Source organism: Geotrypetes seraphini, chromosome 6, assembly GCF_902459505.1.
Source record: "Geotrypetes seraphini chromosome 6, aGeoSer1.1, whole genome shotgun sequence".
In the NCBI taxonomy this organism is placed as follows: Eukaryota; Metazoa; Chordata; class Amphibia; order Gymnophiona; family Dermophiidae; genus Geotrypetes; species Geotrypetes seraphini.
In genome coordinates, this window is record NC_047089.1 from 131,553,394 (window position 1) to 131,568,431 (window position 15,038).

Consider the following 15,038-nt stretch of genomic DNA (forward strand, 5'->3'; position numbering starts at 1 on the left):
GGTAAAATTACATTATTCGCCGATGACACCAAACTATGCAACATAGTAGGCAACCGCACAACAGATGAAAGCACAATGCCTGACAAAAGCTCAATGCCCAACAATATGACGCAGGACCTACTCCTGCTGGAGCATTGGTCAAAGACTTGGCAACTAAGTTTCAATGCCAAAAAATGCAAGGTCATGCACCATGGCGGCAAAAATCCATGCAGGACTTACACCCTAAATGGTGAGATCCTAGCAAGGACTGTAGCAGAACGTGACTTGGGGGTGATCATTAGTGAAGGCATGAAGACTGCCAATCAAGTGGAGAAAGCTTCATCCAGGGCTAGATAAATCATGGGCTGTATCCATAGAAGTTTCGTCAGCCGTAAACCCGAGGTCATAATGCCGTTGTATAGATCCATGGTGAGACCACATCTGGAATACTGTGTACAATTCTGGAGGCCGCATTATCAAAAAGATGTGCGGAGAGTTGAGTTGGTTCAGCGAATGGACACCAGGATGGTCTCAGGTCTCAAGGATCTCCCGTATGAGGAACGACTGGATAAGTTGCAGCTGTACTCACTCGAGGAATGCAGAGAGAGGGGAGATTGATCGAGACGTTCAATATGTCAAAGGCCGTATCGAGGTGGAAGAGGATCTCTTTTTCCTTAAAGGACCCATGGCAACAAGAGGACATCAGTTGAAAATCAGGGGTGGGAAATTTCATGGCGACACCAGAAAATATTTCTTCACCGAAAGGGTGGTTGATCGCTGGAATAATCTTCCACAATAGGTAATTGAGGCCAGCAGCGTGCCAGATTTTAAGAAAAGATGGGATTGGCATGTGGGATCTCTTCTTGGAGGTAGTTAGGGGGTGGGCCATTAGTGTGGGCAGACTAGATGGGCCGTGGCCCTTTTCTGCCGTCATGTTCTATGTTTCTAACAAGAGTTCTCGAAGATTACATCTATTCACCTATCCCTCAGTAAAATTTTTCAAGTATAAAAGATTTTGTGAAAGAATCTTTGCCTTTCAGGCAGTTAAATTAAATATTTGGCTTGCCCGGTTTGTGTTAGAAGCCTCTTCTTACCCGGATTTTAGAAAACAGATAAAAACTCAATTATTCAATAGGCTAGGGTCTTAATACTTTTTTATATTTTTATCTTGCTTTGTAAAATTCTCCACATTCTTTTATGCTGCATGTACTTTATATTTTATGTATTTCTTCCACTAGATGCTTTCAATTGCTGTCTTTTTAAATAACTTGTAGTGTTTATATTTTATCCAATTGTTGTGAACCGCTTAGAACTCTCGGGTATGGCTGTATATAAAAATAAATTTATTATTATTAAGATTTAGTCTCCCAGGTGATCAGACACTTAGAAGGATATTTTTTAAAAAAAGTACCGCCTTCTGCCAAGAACCTAGATGTTAGCTGGAGGAAGGCTTTACGACGAGATTGAATTTGTCTTGATAAATCTGGGAACATCGATACAGTAAAACCATAAAACAAAATTGCTTTCTTTGGAAAGTATGCCTTCATGATCCTCCTTTTTTTCCTCCATAGAAGACATTATTACTAATAAAGTAGATCTTTTTAAAATAACCTCTTGCGTGTTTTCTAGGAAGTTTGTAAGATCCAAACTATCAGGAGTATTAAAATTATCCATTTCTCCTTCTTGCCTTACTTCTCTCGAAGCCTGTGGTACATAATATGCGTTTAAGATCTTCTTATCTTCAATTTTTATTTGCAAGATATCTTTCAGATATAAAGAATTCTTTAGGAGAAACAAAATGTGTCTGTGGAAAGTTCAGTAGCCTTAAGTTTGCTGCCCTTGATATATTTTCCAAGGTTTCCAGCTTAGAATAAAGTATCAAATTATCTTTAACCCTTTCAGGACCATAAGGATCGTAGGCCAATTTTTGTGGTTTTGACGACATTTTTATGGTAAAAAGGGCTTGCAGATGCCAAAAAATTGATTTTTTTTTTTGTGAAATATCATTATTTTTTAAAAAAAAAATCAAACTTCTGGCTTATGGACAGTGTGGCAAGTGAATCTTCTCGTCAATCTGGCAACGACGCTAATGAATGAATGTCGGAACCAGTTTGTTTACATAAAGGCAGTATCATATGGAATCCGTACATATCAAATTTAGAACTGTAGACTATCCCAATCAAAATTTATAGGATTTTAAAGTTATGGGACAAATATGTCCCTTGGTCCTGAAAGGGTTAATAGCTGACGCCTGTGCAGACTGGCAGACCTTTATCTGATTTTCCATTTTCCCTATTGAACCTTCCAGAACCAATAACCTATTATCGCTCAGAAAGTTTAACTGAATTTTTTTCAGTAAACTTACTGAAACTTTGAAGATTTTCATGCAATGTTTTATCCATTTTGTTAATGGCTTTCATTATATCTTTCAACGATATCTCCTTATTTTCATTTAATGAGTCTTCTGACAAGGACTTTGAAACAGCAATAGGGGAGGGATTGGAGAAACTTGAAACTCCATGGCCTGAGAAGACAAGAATAAATCTTCAGTATCTTGAATTTTCAGAAAACTATGAAGAATAACATCACAGTTCAACTTAGAAAGTTCTCTTCCATCATTCATGGGGTGATGGGGAGGGGAAGGTCCACCTAATGATAGGGAAGTTTCCAGGGGGTTAGGAGGACTTACCAGCGGTAAAGCACCTACTGGGATCAGATGTTTATCCATTGGACCTTTAGTCTCATTTGTTCCAATCTTTCCTTTAACGCCTCCTTTTCTTTTACCCATCAAAACAGAAAGGAGCAGATTTCCGTGCTCGATAATCCTCAGTGCTCCGAAGATGCTGCAAAAGGTGCATGCCCCTTTGGAAACGCCTCTTCGGATGCGCGCCCACAGGCACACACCCGCATTCCACAGGGTGGGTGGCTGATGTAGAGCCTGGTATGGTCCCTCCGCCTCAGGCAGGGACATCCAGGAAGGCGCCTGCTGCTTAAATGGTTCCCGCTTGACATTGTGGGATGGGCGGCTGATGTAGAGTCTGGTAAGGTCCCTCTGCGTCAGGCAGGGACGTCCAGGAAGGTGCCTGCTGCTCAAATGGCTCCTGCTTGACACAGCGGGATGGGCGGCTGATGTAGAGCCTGGTAAGGTCCCTCCACGTCAGGCAGGGACATCCAGGAAGGCGCCTGCTGCTCAAATGGTTCCCACTTGACACCGCGGGATGGGCAGCTGATGTAGAGCCTGGTAAGGTCCCTCTGCGTCAGGCAGGGACGTCCAGGAAGGTGCCTGCTGCTCAAATGGCTCCCACTCCCCCTGATATAACTATCTTAATTCCTACCATAGCCTCAATTTCCCACATCAGGCATATAATTGCTGAGGTATTTCTAATAATTTAATAATGGATGAATGAATTTAAATTAAAACTTAATGCAGAGAAAACAATTCTATTTTGCAACTCCACATCAGAATTGCTCTGAGACCTCTTTGACTTTGAATGCTAAATCTTATCCTATTCACTCTACCATTAAAATTATTGAGCATGATACTGGACCAGAATCGAAAAATTAGGTGGATGCTTTGGTACAGAAGGGCTTCCATATCCTATGGAAATTGCACACTATTAAAGTATATTTTGACATTTCATCTTTCAAATTGCTGGTTCAGTCATTAATTTTGAGTCAGCTGGATTAATTGTAACATTGTTTACTTTGCTGGTCACCAGAAAAATCTCTGCACATTGTGTATTATCCAGAATGCTGCTGTTCAACTGATCTTTAATTTGAAAAATTTTGATCATGTCACCTTTTTTTTTTTTAATTAACTTTACTGGTTTTCAGTCGAGGCTTATGTGAAATTTTAATTTGGTTGCATTTGCTACAGAGTATTGTCTGGCCTTGAACCTAATTACCTTGTGGATTCATTTACATTTGCAAATTGAAAGCGCTCTCGACGCACGCATGCTTTATTTGTCTTTCCTTCAATCAAGGGCTGCCAGTATAAAAAAATATCATCTTCTTTTCTCATTTCAAGCTGCATTATGGGATAATGATTTGAATTCTTTAATAGTGATCTCTAGTTCATATCAGTAGTTTAGTAGACAACTGAAAATGTATATGTTTACAAGCTTTTTAGGAAATGAATGTATTGTATTCAATTGCATATGTACAGTTTTTATTCTAGTTTGTAAACCACATAGGCCTTAACAGTACTGCGGTATAGAAATAAGCTTATGTTATGTTAGTACTTATGTAGCCCCGGGGAAATAGTATGCACTGAAGTGAGGAATTAAAGGGTGCATTATAACATTCTAAGTCCTGTTAACCATCCCTTTTTTAAATAATTCCTAGCATCTTGTTAGCTTTTTTTGGCTGCTGTCGCACATTAGGTGGAAGGTTTCATCATATTGTCTACAATGACACCCAAATCTTTTTCTTGGAAGAAAACTCCAAGGTGGACCCTAGCATCTGGTAATTGCGATTTGAGTTATTCTTCCCAATGTGCATTACTTTTCATTTGTCCACATTAAATTTCATCTGCCACTTGGATGCCCAGTCTTCCAATTTCCTAAGGTCTGTCTGCAATTTTTCACAATCTACATTTGTTTTAACAACTTTGAACAGTTTAGTATCATCTGCAAATTTAATCACTTCACTCATTCCAATTTCTAGATCATTAATAAATAAGTTAAATAGCACCAGTCCCAGTACAAATCCCTTCAGCACTCCACTCTCCTCCAGTGAGAAAAATAACCATTTAACCCTACCCTCTGTTTTCTATCTGATAACCAATTCCTAATCCTAATGTAGTGTGTGTGTTAGACCTGTTGATGTAGAGTAGAGAATGACACGGTGGCGGTTTACCCGCGGCCACCGCATTTTAGCCGCGGGTCACCCGCCGAAAACGGGGAAGAAAACTAGCAGTTGCTGCGGCGACGGGGACAAGGCCATTCACCGCCCGCGGGGCGGTGAATGGTCTTGTCCCCACAGTGAGGCATGAAGGATCGCGCGATCCCCGCAGCTCACATCCGCCTGCTCAATCGATTCTAGTGTTTAGCCAGCTCTCTCCCTTCTCCTCACCTTAGTTTGTAGATTTTCTTTTTCGGCGACCCGCACGCTATCAGAGAGCCGCTGCTCAGTTTCGATCTTCTGCTCTGACGCAACCGGAAACAGGAAGTTGCAGCAGAGCAGAAGATTGAACACTGAGCAGCCGCGCGTGCGCGGCTCTTTGGGAAAGCGTGCAGGTCGCCGAAAAAGAAAACCTATAAACTAAGGTGAGGAGAAGGGAGAGAGCTGGCTAAACACTAGGATCGATTGGGCAGGCAGGTAGTGGGGACCGTGCGATCGCTAGTGTTCCCGGCTCAAATTGGAAGGAGGGAGTGAAAGGGAAAAGGATTCTGGGCCAAGGGGATGAAGTCGGAAAGAAAAACCCACAGCAGGAAAGAAAGGGAAGGACTGGCAGGTGAGCCAGATGCTAGAAGCAGGGGGGGGAAGAAAGAGGGAAAAAAGCTAGATGGGGTTGAAAAGAAGAGACACACTGGCATGGAAGAGGAAGATAGGGGAAATCTGGACACAGGAAGGTAACAGAAAGAGGGGAAATTATGTGCATGGGGCATAGGGACAGAGACATAAAGGGGACATGCCATGGGGATGGTATATGGACACAGGGGGGGCAATGACAGATACATAGGGGAGATATTAGAAATGGAGAAAATAGGAGCACAGAAGCGAGATGGTTTGTGGGGATGGGACAGGGACCGAGCTTGCAGGCTCCAGTGGCTTGCACAAATTACATTGTAACGTGCCATGAAAATAAGAGGAAGGAAGGTAGATAGGCCACGCGAGAGGAGCTGAAGGGTAGTAGAAAGGAACAGATGGTAAAGGAGGGAGGGAAGGGTGGTGGTGGAAAGGAATAGAACAGACATTGAAGGAGGGTGGAGAGGAACAGACCCCCAAGGGAAATGTGGAAGACAGAGTGGGAAGAAGACAGATGCCAGACTATGCGGGAGCGGAGGGAAGAAGATGGGTGCTAGACCAATTGTGGGGGGGGGGGGTTAAGGGAGAGGCACAGTAACAGCAAATGGAAGACGCAGAGAGAAGACACACAGTGGATGGAAGGAATTCAATGAGAAGATGTGGAAAGCAGAAACCAGACAACAAAGGTAGAAAAAAAAATTATATTTATTTATTTATTTTTTGCTTTAGGATAAAATAATATATTAGTTGTGTTGATAAAAATTTATAAACAAAGCCCTGCCAGCTGAACATCTCTTTCTCTAGTTCAGCAGCAGGAACTTTGATTTATAAGAAAGGAATAAGCTAAATATTACAGTACTAAGGCTTATATGGATGCAGCGGGGACGGTGACGGGGCGGTGAATGGGATGGCAGTGGCGGTGACGGGGCGGTGAAAGGGATGGCGGTGACGGTGACGGGGCGGTGAAGGGAACGGCGGTGACGGGGCGGTGCAGAGGATGGTGGGCCGGTGACGGGGCGGTGACGGGGACAGATTTTTTCCCCGTGTCATTCTCTAATGTAGAGGTGCAATAGCTTGCATGCCAGTAAATTAAATGAGTTGTAATTTAAGGGTCAAGTTGATGGTGAACTTGCCGTCTATGAGAACCTTATTAAAATATATCAATCCAGTAAGAGTGAAGCGAAGAAGAGTGTACTGCAGTGGTTAGATCAACAGCCTCATCATCCTGAGGTTACGGGTTCAAAACCTAGCACTGCTCCCTGTGACCTCGGGCAAGTCACTTAATCCTCCACTGCCCCATCTACATTAGATAGACTGTGAGCCCACCAGGACAGACAGGGAAAATTCTTTAAGAACCTGTAAAAGATATGTAAACCGCTGAAAACTCTAAGATTCAGCAGTATAGCAAATTTGAATAAACATAAAATTAAGTCATTTTGAAAAGTGGAAAGAAAAAAAATTCCAATTCATCCTTTCAACAAGAAAGTGCCTTATGTTCTGCTAACGTCTGTCTCATCTGTGACTTCCTGAGTAGCATTACTGCAGGCTGTGATTATGTTAGAGAACTGTGCTTATTAGTGCTGCCCAATTCGCATCAATTCACTTTGGGTTCAAATTCACTTTGGATTCAAATCGATTTGTTTTGGAAAAAAATCGAACTTACCAATTCGTCGGCCCTCTTGCAAGAGACCTGTTTGAGCTTTCCCTCTGCCACTGGAGTCCTTCCATCTAATGTAGCTTCCGGTTTTGCGAAACCAGAAGTTACATCAGAAGCAAGGACTCCGATGTCAGAGGGAAAGCCCGAACGGGTCTCTGCGTGTAGATCGGCGGCAGCAAGACTCTCTCCTCCCTGGCCAGACAAAAGAAGAGGTAGTAAATGTGATTCACTACCCTGCCACTACTCCGGGCGTCTTCTCTCCATTCGGCAGCCCAAGCGGAAACAGGAAGTTTTCACTGAGGGCGGGCCGCAGTGGAGAGAAGATGCAAGGACTGGCAGCAGGAATGGATCGCTAAATCACTACCGTCACCGGCAACATGTTGTAACATCAAAATAAAGGTAGATGGGGGAGAGAGGGGAGATGGACTTGGGGGAGTTGGTGGACTGGAGGAGAGATGGGGAGAAGATGGATGGGAGAAATGAATTTGGTGGAGGGGGAAAATGAACTTGGGGGAGATCATAGAAAAGGGGAGATGGACTTGGGGGAGAGGGAGAGATGGACTTGGGGGAGTTGGTGGACTGGAGGGGGAGAAGATGGATGGGAGAGATGAATTTGGTGGAGGGGAGGAGATGGACTTGTAGGAGATCATGGAGAGGGGGAGATGGACTTGGGGGAGATCATGGAGAGGAGGAGATGGACTTGGAGGAGAGGAGGAGATGGACTTGGGGGAGTTGGTGGACTGGAGAGGGAGAGATGGGCAGAAGATGGATGGGAGAGATGAACTTGGTGGAGGGGGGAAGATGGATGGTTGAGGGGGGAGATGGACTTGGGGGAGATCATGGAGACAGGAGATAGGGGAGGAATATAAGAAATAATGGATCTAAAAACAGGAGAGGGAGAGAGATGGTGGACAATGGGATTTAGTTAGGGAAGGAACAGAAAGAGAGAGAAGTTGGACATAAGGGATGATGTAGAGGGGGTGGGATAGAGATACTGGATAGGAGGGTAGTTAGAAAGAGAAAGGGAGAGCTGCTGGATGAAAGGGTAGTTGAGAAAAGGATAGTGAATCTGGGGATGGTGGCATCCATCGCAGCAGCTATGGGAATAGAGACAAAAAAAGGAGATGCCAGAGATGGAAGATAGATGGTTAGCATGGAGAAAAAAGAAAACGACAAATGGGCAAGATATCCTGTCAAGCGAGTTATCAGAAGATGTTTGTCGCAGAGCCTGGGATCAAAATGATTTGAATAATGGCCAGACAACAAAAGGTAGAAAAAATGATTTTATTTTCTGTTTTGTGATTACAATGTGTCAGATTTAAAATGTGTATCCTGTCAGAGCTGGTATTAGACCACGAACGTGAGCTAGGATTCAACAGAGAGAGGAAAAGTCTTTTATGTTTATTTTGTTTACACCACAGCGCTAGTGTGGGTGGGAGAGGCAAAGGGGGTAGAGTGGATGAACAGGCTATAAAATAAACCCACCAAGATATTTGGGGGGGAAACCCCCCCCCAAAAAAAACACACCCAATTGGGCAGGAAAATCAAATCGAAAAATCGATTCAATAGGCTGAATCAAATCAAAATTTTTTTTCCTGAATCGGGCAGCACTAGTGCTTATAGACAACAGAGGCAGTTGAGACCTTGGAGCTGTTAATGTAGTGTGTATGTTAGACCTGTTCATGTAGAGGTACAATAGCTTGCCTGCCAGAAAACCAAATGGGCTGTAATTAAGGGTCAAGTTGATGGTGAACTTGCCTTCTACAAGTACCTTATTAAAATATCTCAACCTAGTAAGAGTGAATTAGTGCTTAATGGCCTGAAGTTGAAATGTCCTTTTTAAAAAAAGCAGATTTAAATGCTTACCATTTTGCAGCATCTGCATGATGTGTTCTTTAATCATTGGCAGGACAATTTTTCCACCAAGGCCGCAAGCCATTCTGTCTAACGCACTCTCACCAGCAACTGCATTGCTAGAGAAAGATTAAACACAATTTGCAAGAATAAGGCAAATAAGGAATGGAAACTCCTTGGCATTTTATAGATGTGCACGCTGAAAAAAGCAGCACAGACCATATAGGGCAATGCACCAAACTGAGTGCCCTTCATTTCTTAACACAATGTACAGATGCTGCATATTAACAGCACTTCCTTATAAGCAGCAGCTGGACCTCAAAATACTGTAAATGAAGCAGAAACAACCCATGTGAGATTTATTTTGTCTTGCCTACTGCTCACACGAGTTTCTATTGCAATCTTTTGACATAAGCTCAAGAAGGCAGCCAACCTAAACTGACACTTAGCAGTGTCCTTCCATACTAAAAAATAAATTTGCTCTACTCTAAAGTTCAGAGTTAAAGTTTACAGCATGATATCAAAATAGATATACATTTTATTAATTTATTTAGGATCACGCCTTTTCTGTAGTAACTAAAGGCAAGTTACATTCAGATATGTGGAGAGTTATGAGGAAAAGATAGCCATACTAAAACAATATTTTGTATATCTGTGTTGGCTGACAGAGACATATTTGAGGGAGGAGTAGAAACTGAAATGCTCACAGATTAGTGTTTATGAACTGGAAAAACTAATAAGCAGAGAAAGCCATGGAGCAAGATGAGATGCATCCAAGGATAGTGAAAATCAAAGAGGTTCTGTTGGTCCCTTAAAGATTCTTATAATAGATCCTTGGAGCCAAGGAAAGGACCACAGGTTTATGGTATATAGGAGAAAGGAAGAGGGAATGGGACTTGTATACCACCTTTTTGTAGTTATACAACCACACAAAGCGGTTTACATATATACAGGTACTTACTTTGTACCTAGGGCAATGGAATATTAAGTGATTTGTTCAGGATCTTAAGGAGCAGACCTGGGATTTGATCCCACAACCTGAGGGTAGAGGCAGCAGCTCTACCACTAGGGCAAGTAAGATGAGCTTCCATAGAGAAACTATTATGAGCTGTGACATGACCATCTAGAGTTAGGCCAGCCTAGTATTAAAAGAAAACAAAATGCAGCCTCCTAGCCAAATGAACTGAGTGTGCTTGTCAACAGCAGCTACTATCATGTTTGGGTTGAAAACAACAACAACAACAAAAAAAAGCTAGGGGAACTTTCTATGGATTACAGATAGAAGGTATAACGGGTAAAACGGGTATAAGTTGCTCGTTTTCAGTTCAAAAGTATACAGTGTGCTTTTACCTTTGTGGGCACATTTTGGGAAAAAATGTTGGCAAAACTGGCCAGTTAAAATGAAATTCTGGCATTACCTTAGGACCGCTATTATTGAAAACTTTAAGTGGTCAGCTACTAGGGCCTGGAGCTCACAGACCCAGCAGACCAGGATGGATAAAAATCAATGATTTGGAAAAAATAAATGGTTTTGAGAAATCTATCTAAAGATAGTTTTCTATTAAAGACACATTATAATCCAAAAGTTATTCATCATGAAATAAGAATTTGATTTAAATATTAGCATGAGGCTGTATATAGTAAATGAATTCCATTAGTCCATTAAAGGGCAATTTTTCTATCTACAACATATCGCAGATTCTTGATTTTGCATATCTCAAAACTGTGAATTTGTGTCTGCAGATATAACATGCTTCTTCACAGCAAAATGACAAAATATACAGAGTTGAGAAAAAGACCTTAGCCCCATTGTTCTTTTGCAAATTGATGTACACTTACCTCTTAAATGCTAAGGGGCTCATAATTTAAAAAAAAAAAAGTCCAAAATGGATGATCAAAAAGACAGATCGTCCACATACCGATAATCAAAACTGGTTTTAGATGCATCTAAAACCAGCTTAGGCCTTTCCACTGCTTCTGTACGCCCAGAGTGAAAAGGGACATTTTTGGAGGAATGGATAGGGCGGGAGGTGGACGGGAGGTGGGCCGACCTAGACTTAGTCGTCTGGCAGCCATAACCAAAAAGGTTTGACAGATTACCGGATGGAACTTATGCATTTAGACCAAATCAAAACGGGTATAAGTTGCAAATCGGGCCGCTGAGCTGATCAGGGCTGCCGCAATCAGCTCAGCAGCCCAGGCAACCCGTCCCCCCACACCGGTAATGATCGTGACAAGAGAGATGCCTAATCTCTCCTGCCGTGATCCCCTCCCGAACTTCCCCGATAGTAAAGATGCCCAATCTCTCCTGCCGGACACAAACCCTCCCCCTCCCAAACACCCGCACAATTACTGGCAGGAGAGATGCCCAATCTCTCCTGCTGGACACAATCTCACCCCCCAACACCCGCGATTACTGGCAGGAGGGTGCCCAATCCCTCTTGCCAGACACAAACCTCCTGAATTCCCTTCGGCCCACCTGCGCACCCCTCCCCCCCCGAACCTTCCTTAACCCACCTCCAACCCTCCTCTAACCTTAATAGATGGCCGGTGGGCCTGCTCCTTCCCCGTGCATTGTGAGATGCACCTGCGATTACCTAAGATTCAGTTGGCCCAGGTGCCTAAGGCCCCGCCCATAGGAGAGGCCTTAGGCACCTAGGCCAACCGGAATTAGGACAGTTGCTTAATGCGCCTCCTATAGGCAGGGCCTACCAAATTGGGCCAACCGAATCTTAGGTAATAGTGGGTGTTAGGGGTTCAGCGGGGTTTGTGTTCAGCATGAGTGATTGGGCACCCTCCAGCCGGTAATCACGCGGGTGTTAGAGGGGGTGGTTTGTGTTCAGCAGGAGAGATTGGGCATTTCTCCTGCCTGTAATCACGTGGGTGATGGAGGGTGGTGGTTTGTGTCCAGCAGGAGAGATTGGACATCTCTCCTGCTGGGGAAGATTCGGGGGTGGGAGGGGTTGCAACAGGAGGTACTGGGTATCTCTCCTGCCCTGATTGTGTGTGTGTGTGTGGGGGGGGGGGTCGGATCCAGGATTTTGTAACTGGTGTTATGACAGACACCGGTTAGAGAATCCTGCTTTTAGGCGAAGGATTGGCCCCTCCTTCGCCTAAACGGTCTTGTTTTGGGCGTTTGGGACTTTGCTGATTTTTTGGTTGGGAATGTGTTGCAAGGATAAACGTAGTTGGTGGTCTGGGCGATTAAACTGCTGAACGTAGAGGTAGGCCATTCTAAAAACAAAAACAAAAACCCAACCCTCATTTTGGACATTCTTTTTGAGAATGGACATTTCCCTGCTGCCTATTTTCTGCATCTAGGGACTTAGGCCAAAAGGCGACTTACACGTTTCTTTTGATTATTCCCCTCTAAGTTTATATATCTGCACAAAGCACAGTTACTTACCGTAACAGGTGTTATCCGGGGATAGCAGGTAGATATTCTTAAATATAGGTGACGTCATCCATGGAGCCCAGTATGGACAGTGGTAAAAGTGTATTGCCACCAAGTTTTTTAAGAAACTTTGCGACTATCTGCACAGTGCATGCATGAGTGCCTTCCTGCCCAAGGCCGGCTCGTGGTACCTCAGTTCTGTAAGCAAGCTATGAAGCCAACCAGGGAAGGTGGGAGGGATGTGAGAATATCTTCCTGCTGTCCCCAGCTAATACCTGTTACGGTAAGTAACTGTGCTTTATCCTAGGACAAGCAGGCTGCATATTCTCACATGTGTGACTCCCTATCTAAACATAATGGGATGGAGGGAGAGTTGGCCATTAAAAAGAAAATAAATTCTGTAATATTGTTCTGCTGAAATGACCATCTTCTCTGGAATAGGATTCCAGACAGTAGTGAGATGTGAATGTGTGAATTGAGGACCAAGTAGCTGCTTTGCAAATTTCATCAATGGGAGTGGAATGTAAGAAAGCTACCTATTGTAACATTGTAACATAGTAGATGACGGCAGATAAAGACCTGAATGGTCCATCCAGTCTGCCCAACCTGATTCAATTAAAAAAAAAAAATTTCTTAGCTATTTCTGGGCAAGAATCCAAAGCTCTATTTAGTATTGTGCATTGGATAAAGTTTTAAATATTGTGGTCAACTGCTGAATTTGAACTGTAGGGGCCTGGAAGAGTGCTATGTTACCATAACATGTTCTTCGAGCTGCAGCTCAGCCTGAGTTTAACAGAAGGAAATACAGACCACCAGCCATGTGGAAATAGTTCTCTTGGGAACAAGCCGGCCCAGTAAAGTTAGGATAAAAAGACTTAGTCCTTTGTATGTAGTACGGTAAAATGGTGGAAATGCACAGAGGAATTTGTTCATCTGATCCAGAAAAAATGCTTCTGCTTCGAGATGATGATGAGAGTACTGTTTAGAGCAGAATTAAGGCAATTTGCGATTATGTGGAGAGGCAAACAGGTCTATTTGAGGAGTCCCCCCATAGCAAGATGTGGTGCAAAACTTTGGAGTTCAGCATCCACTGTGTTGTTGAAGAAATCTGCTGAGCTTGTCAGCTATTCAGTTTGTCTTGCACATACTTGGTTTTGAGAAATATGGTGTGAGCAATTGCCCAGTTCCATATGTATTCTTCTTTTTGACAGAGAGGGAGAGAGCCTGTTCCTCCTTGTTTGTTGATATAGTACATCGCTACTTGACTGACTGCTCCAACAAGGAGTACTTGCTTGCAAAGACTCTTGAGAGGTTTTGAGAGCACTTCGAATTGCCTGCAGCTCTAACAGGTTTATGAGGAATGTCTTGTCTTGAGCAGACCACTGGCCCTGTGTCCTGAGACCATCTAGATGAGCCCCCCCCCCCCAAGCATACATGGACATGTCCGTTGAGAGTATTTTCTGATTTGGAGGGATGTGAAACAGCAGACCTCTGGAAAGATTCGATGGATCCATCCACCACTGAAGCGTTTGACAAAGAGATGAGATAACTGATCTTTCAAGATAAGTGATAGAGAGCTTAAGACCATTGATATGCTAGAGCCCACTGAGCTGATCCGAGATGAAATCTTGTGAAGGGGGTAACATGAATTGTGGAGCCCATGTGACCTATGAGTCACATCATCTGTCTCGCCAAGATGGTTTGTAGAGTAGAGACTTGATTGCAAAGATGAAGCCAAGTGTCTCATCTTTGTTGAGGTAGAAATGTCCATAGATAAATGGTGTCTAGTAGGGCTTTAATGAATTGTAGCAGTTGAGAAGGTTGAGTTACAACTTAGGAAAGTTAACTTTGAATCCTAGAAGCTGAAGAAAAGTTATTGTTAACTGTGTTGCCAAATGTACTGTTGGAAAAGATGCAGCTTTTATTAACCAGTTGTCTAGCTATGGAAACAATTGAAACCCGTGAGTACGAAGGGTTGCTGCCACAATCACTAGGTACTTAGTGAATACTCTTGGAGAAGAAAGTAGGCCAAATGGCAGAACTTTATACTGAAAGTGTTGATGAGCTATGCAAAAATGCAGAAACTTTCTATGATCGGAATGTATGGATATGTGTGTGTAGGCCTCCTTGAGGTCTAGAGAGCATAGCCAGTCATTGCATTCTAGAAGAGGGTATAGTTTCCCTTAAGATGGCATGCAAAACTTCTCTTTGATTAGATATTTGTTTAAGGCTCGGAGGTCAAGGATTGGACGAAGACCTCCCAATGTCTTTGTAATTAGAAAATACCTGGAGTAGAACACCTGATTTTTCTGAGAAAGGGGAATCACTTCGTTGGCATTTCATTTTTCATTTTAAAGACTGTTACAAAGACTGATACAAAATGCCAGGAATTTTACATAAACAGCAGAGTCAGAAAAACACTAAGGTACTATTCATGTAAAAGAAACAACCCTCTCCTTCCATCCCTCCCCCAACTCAACCCATGTCCTGGATGTGTATGAAGAGCAACAAAGCATCCCAAATCTGGTAGGGTTTCAGAAAATACAGTATGATATGGAACTTAAAGAAGCTTAACATAAGTATCTAATGGACCCCAGATATCTTTAAACTTTTGAGAGCCACCAGATTGTTCTGCTACTGATCGCTCAAAACAATAGTACATACACAATGTTGTATGGCTTCAGC

The 15,038-nt window shown here is 43.0% G+C and overlaps 1 protein-coding gene across 1 annotated transcript in view; it reads right to left on the reverse strand.

Moving 5' to 3' along the window:
- IPO5 (importin 5) overlaps positions 1-15,038 on the reverse strand; it is a 387,223-nt gene that overhangs the window by 213,355 nt on the left and 158,830 nt on the right. The window contains exon 10 of the mRNA XM_033948411.1: positions 8,972-9,078. Within this exon, the coding sequence (XP_033804302.1) occupies positions 8,972-9,078 (107 nt within the window). The remainder of the gene's footprint in view (positions 1-8,971; positions 9,079-15,038) is intronic.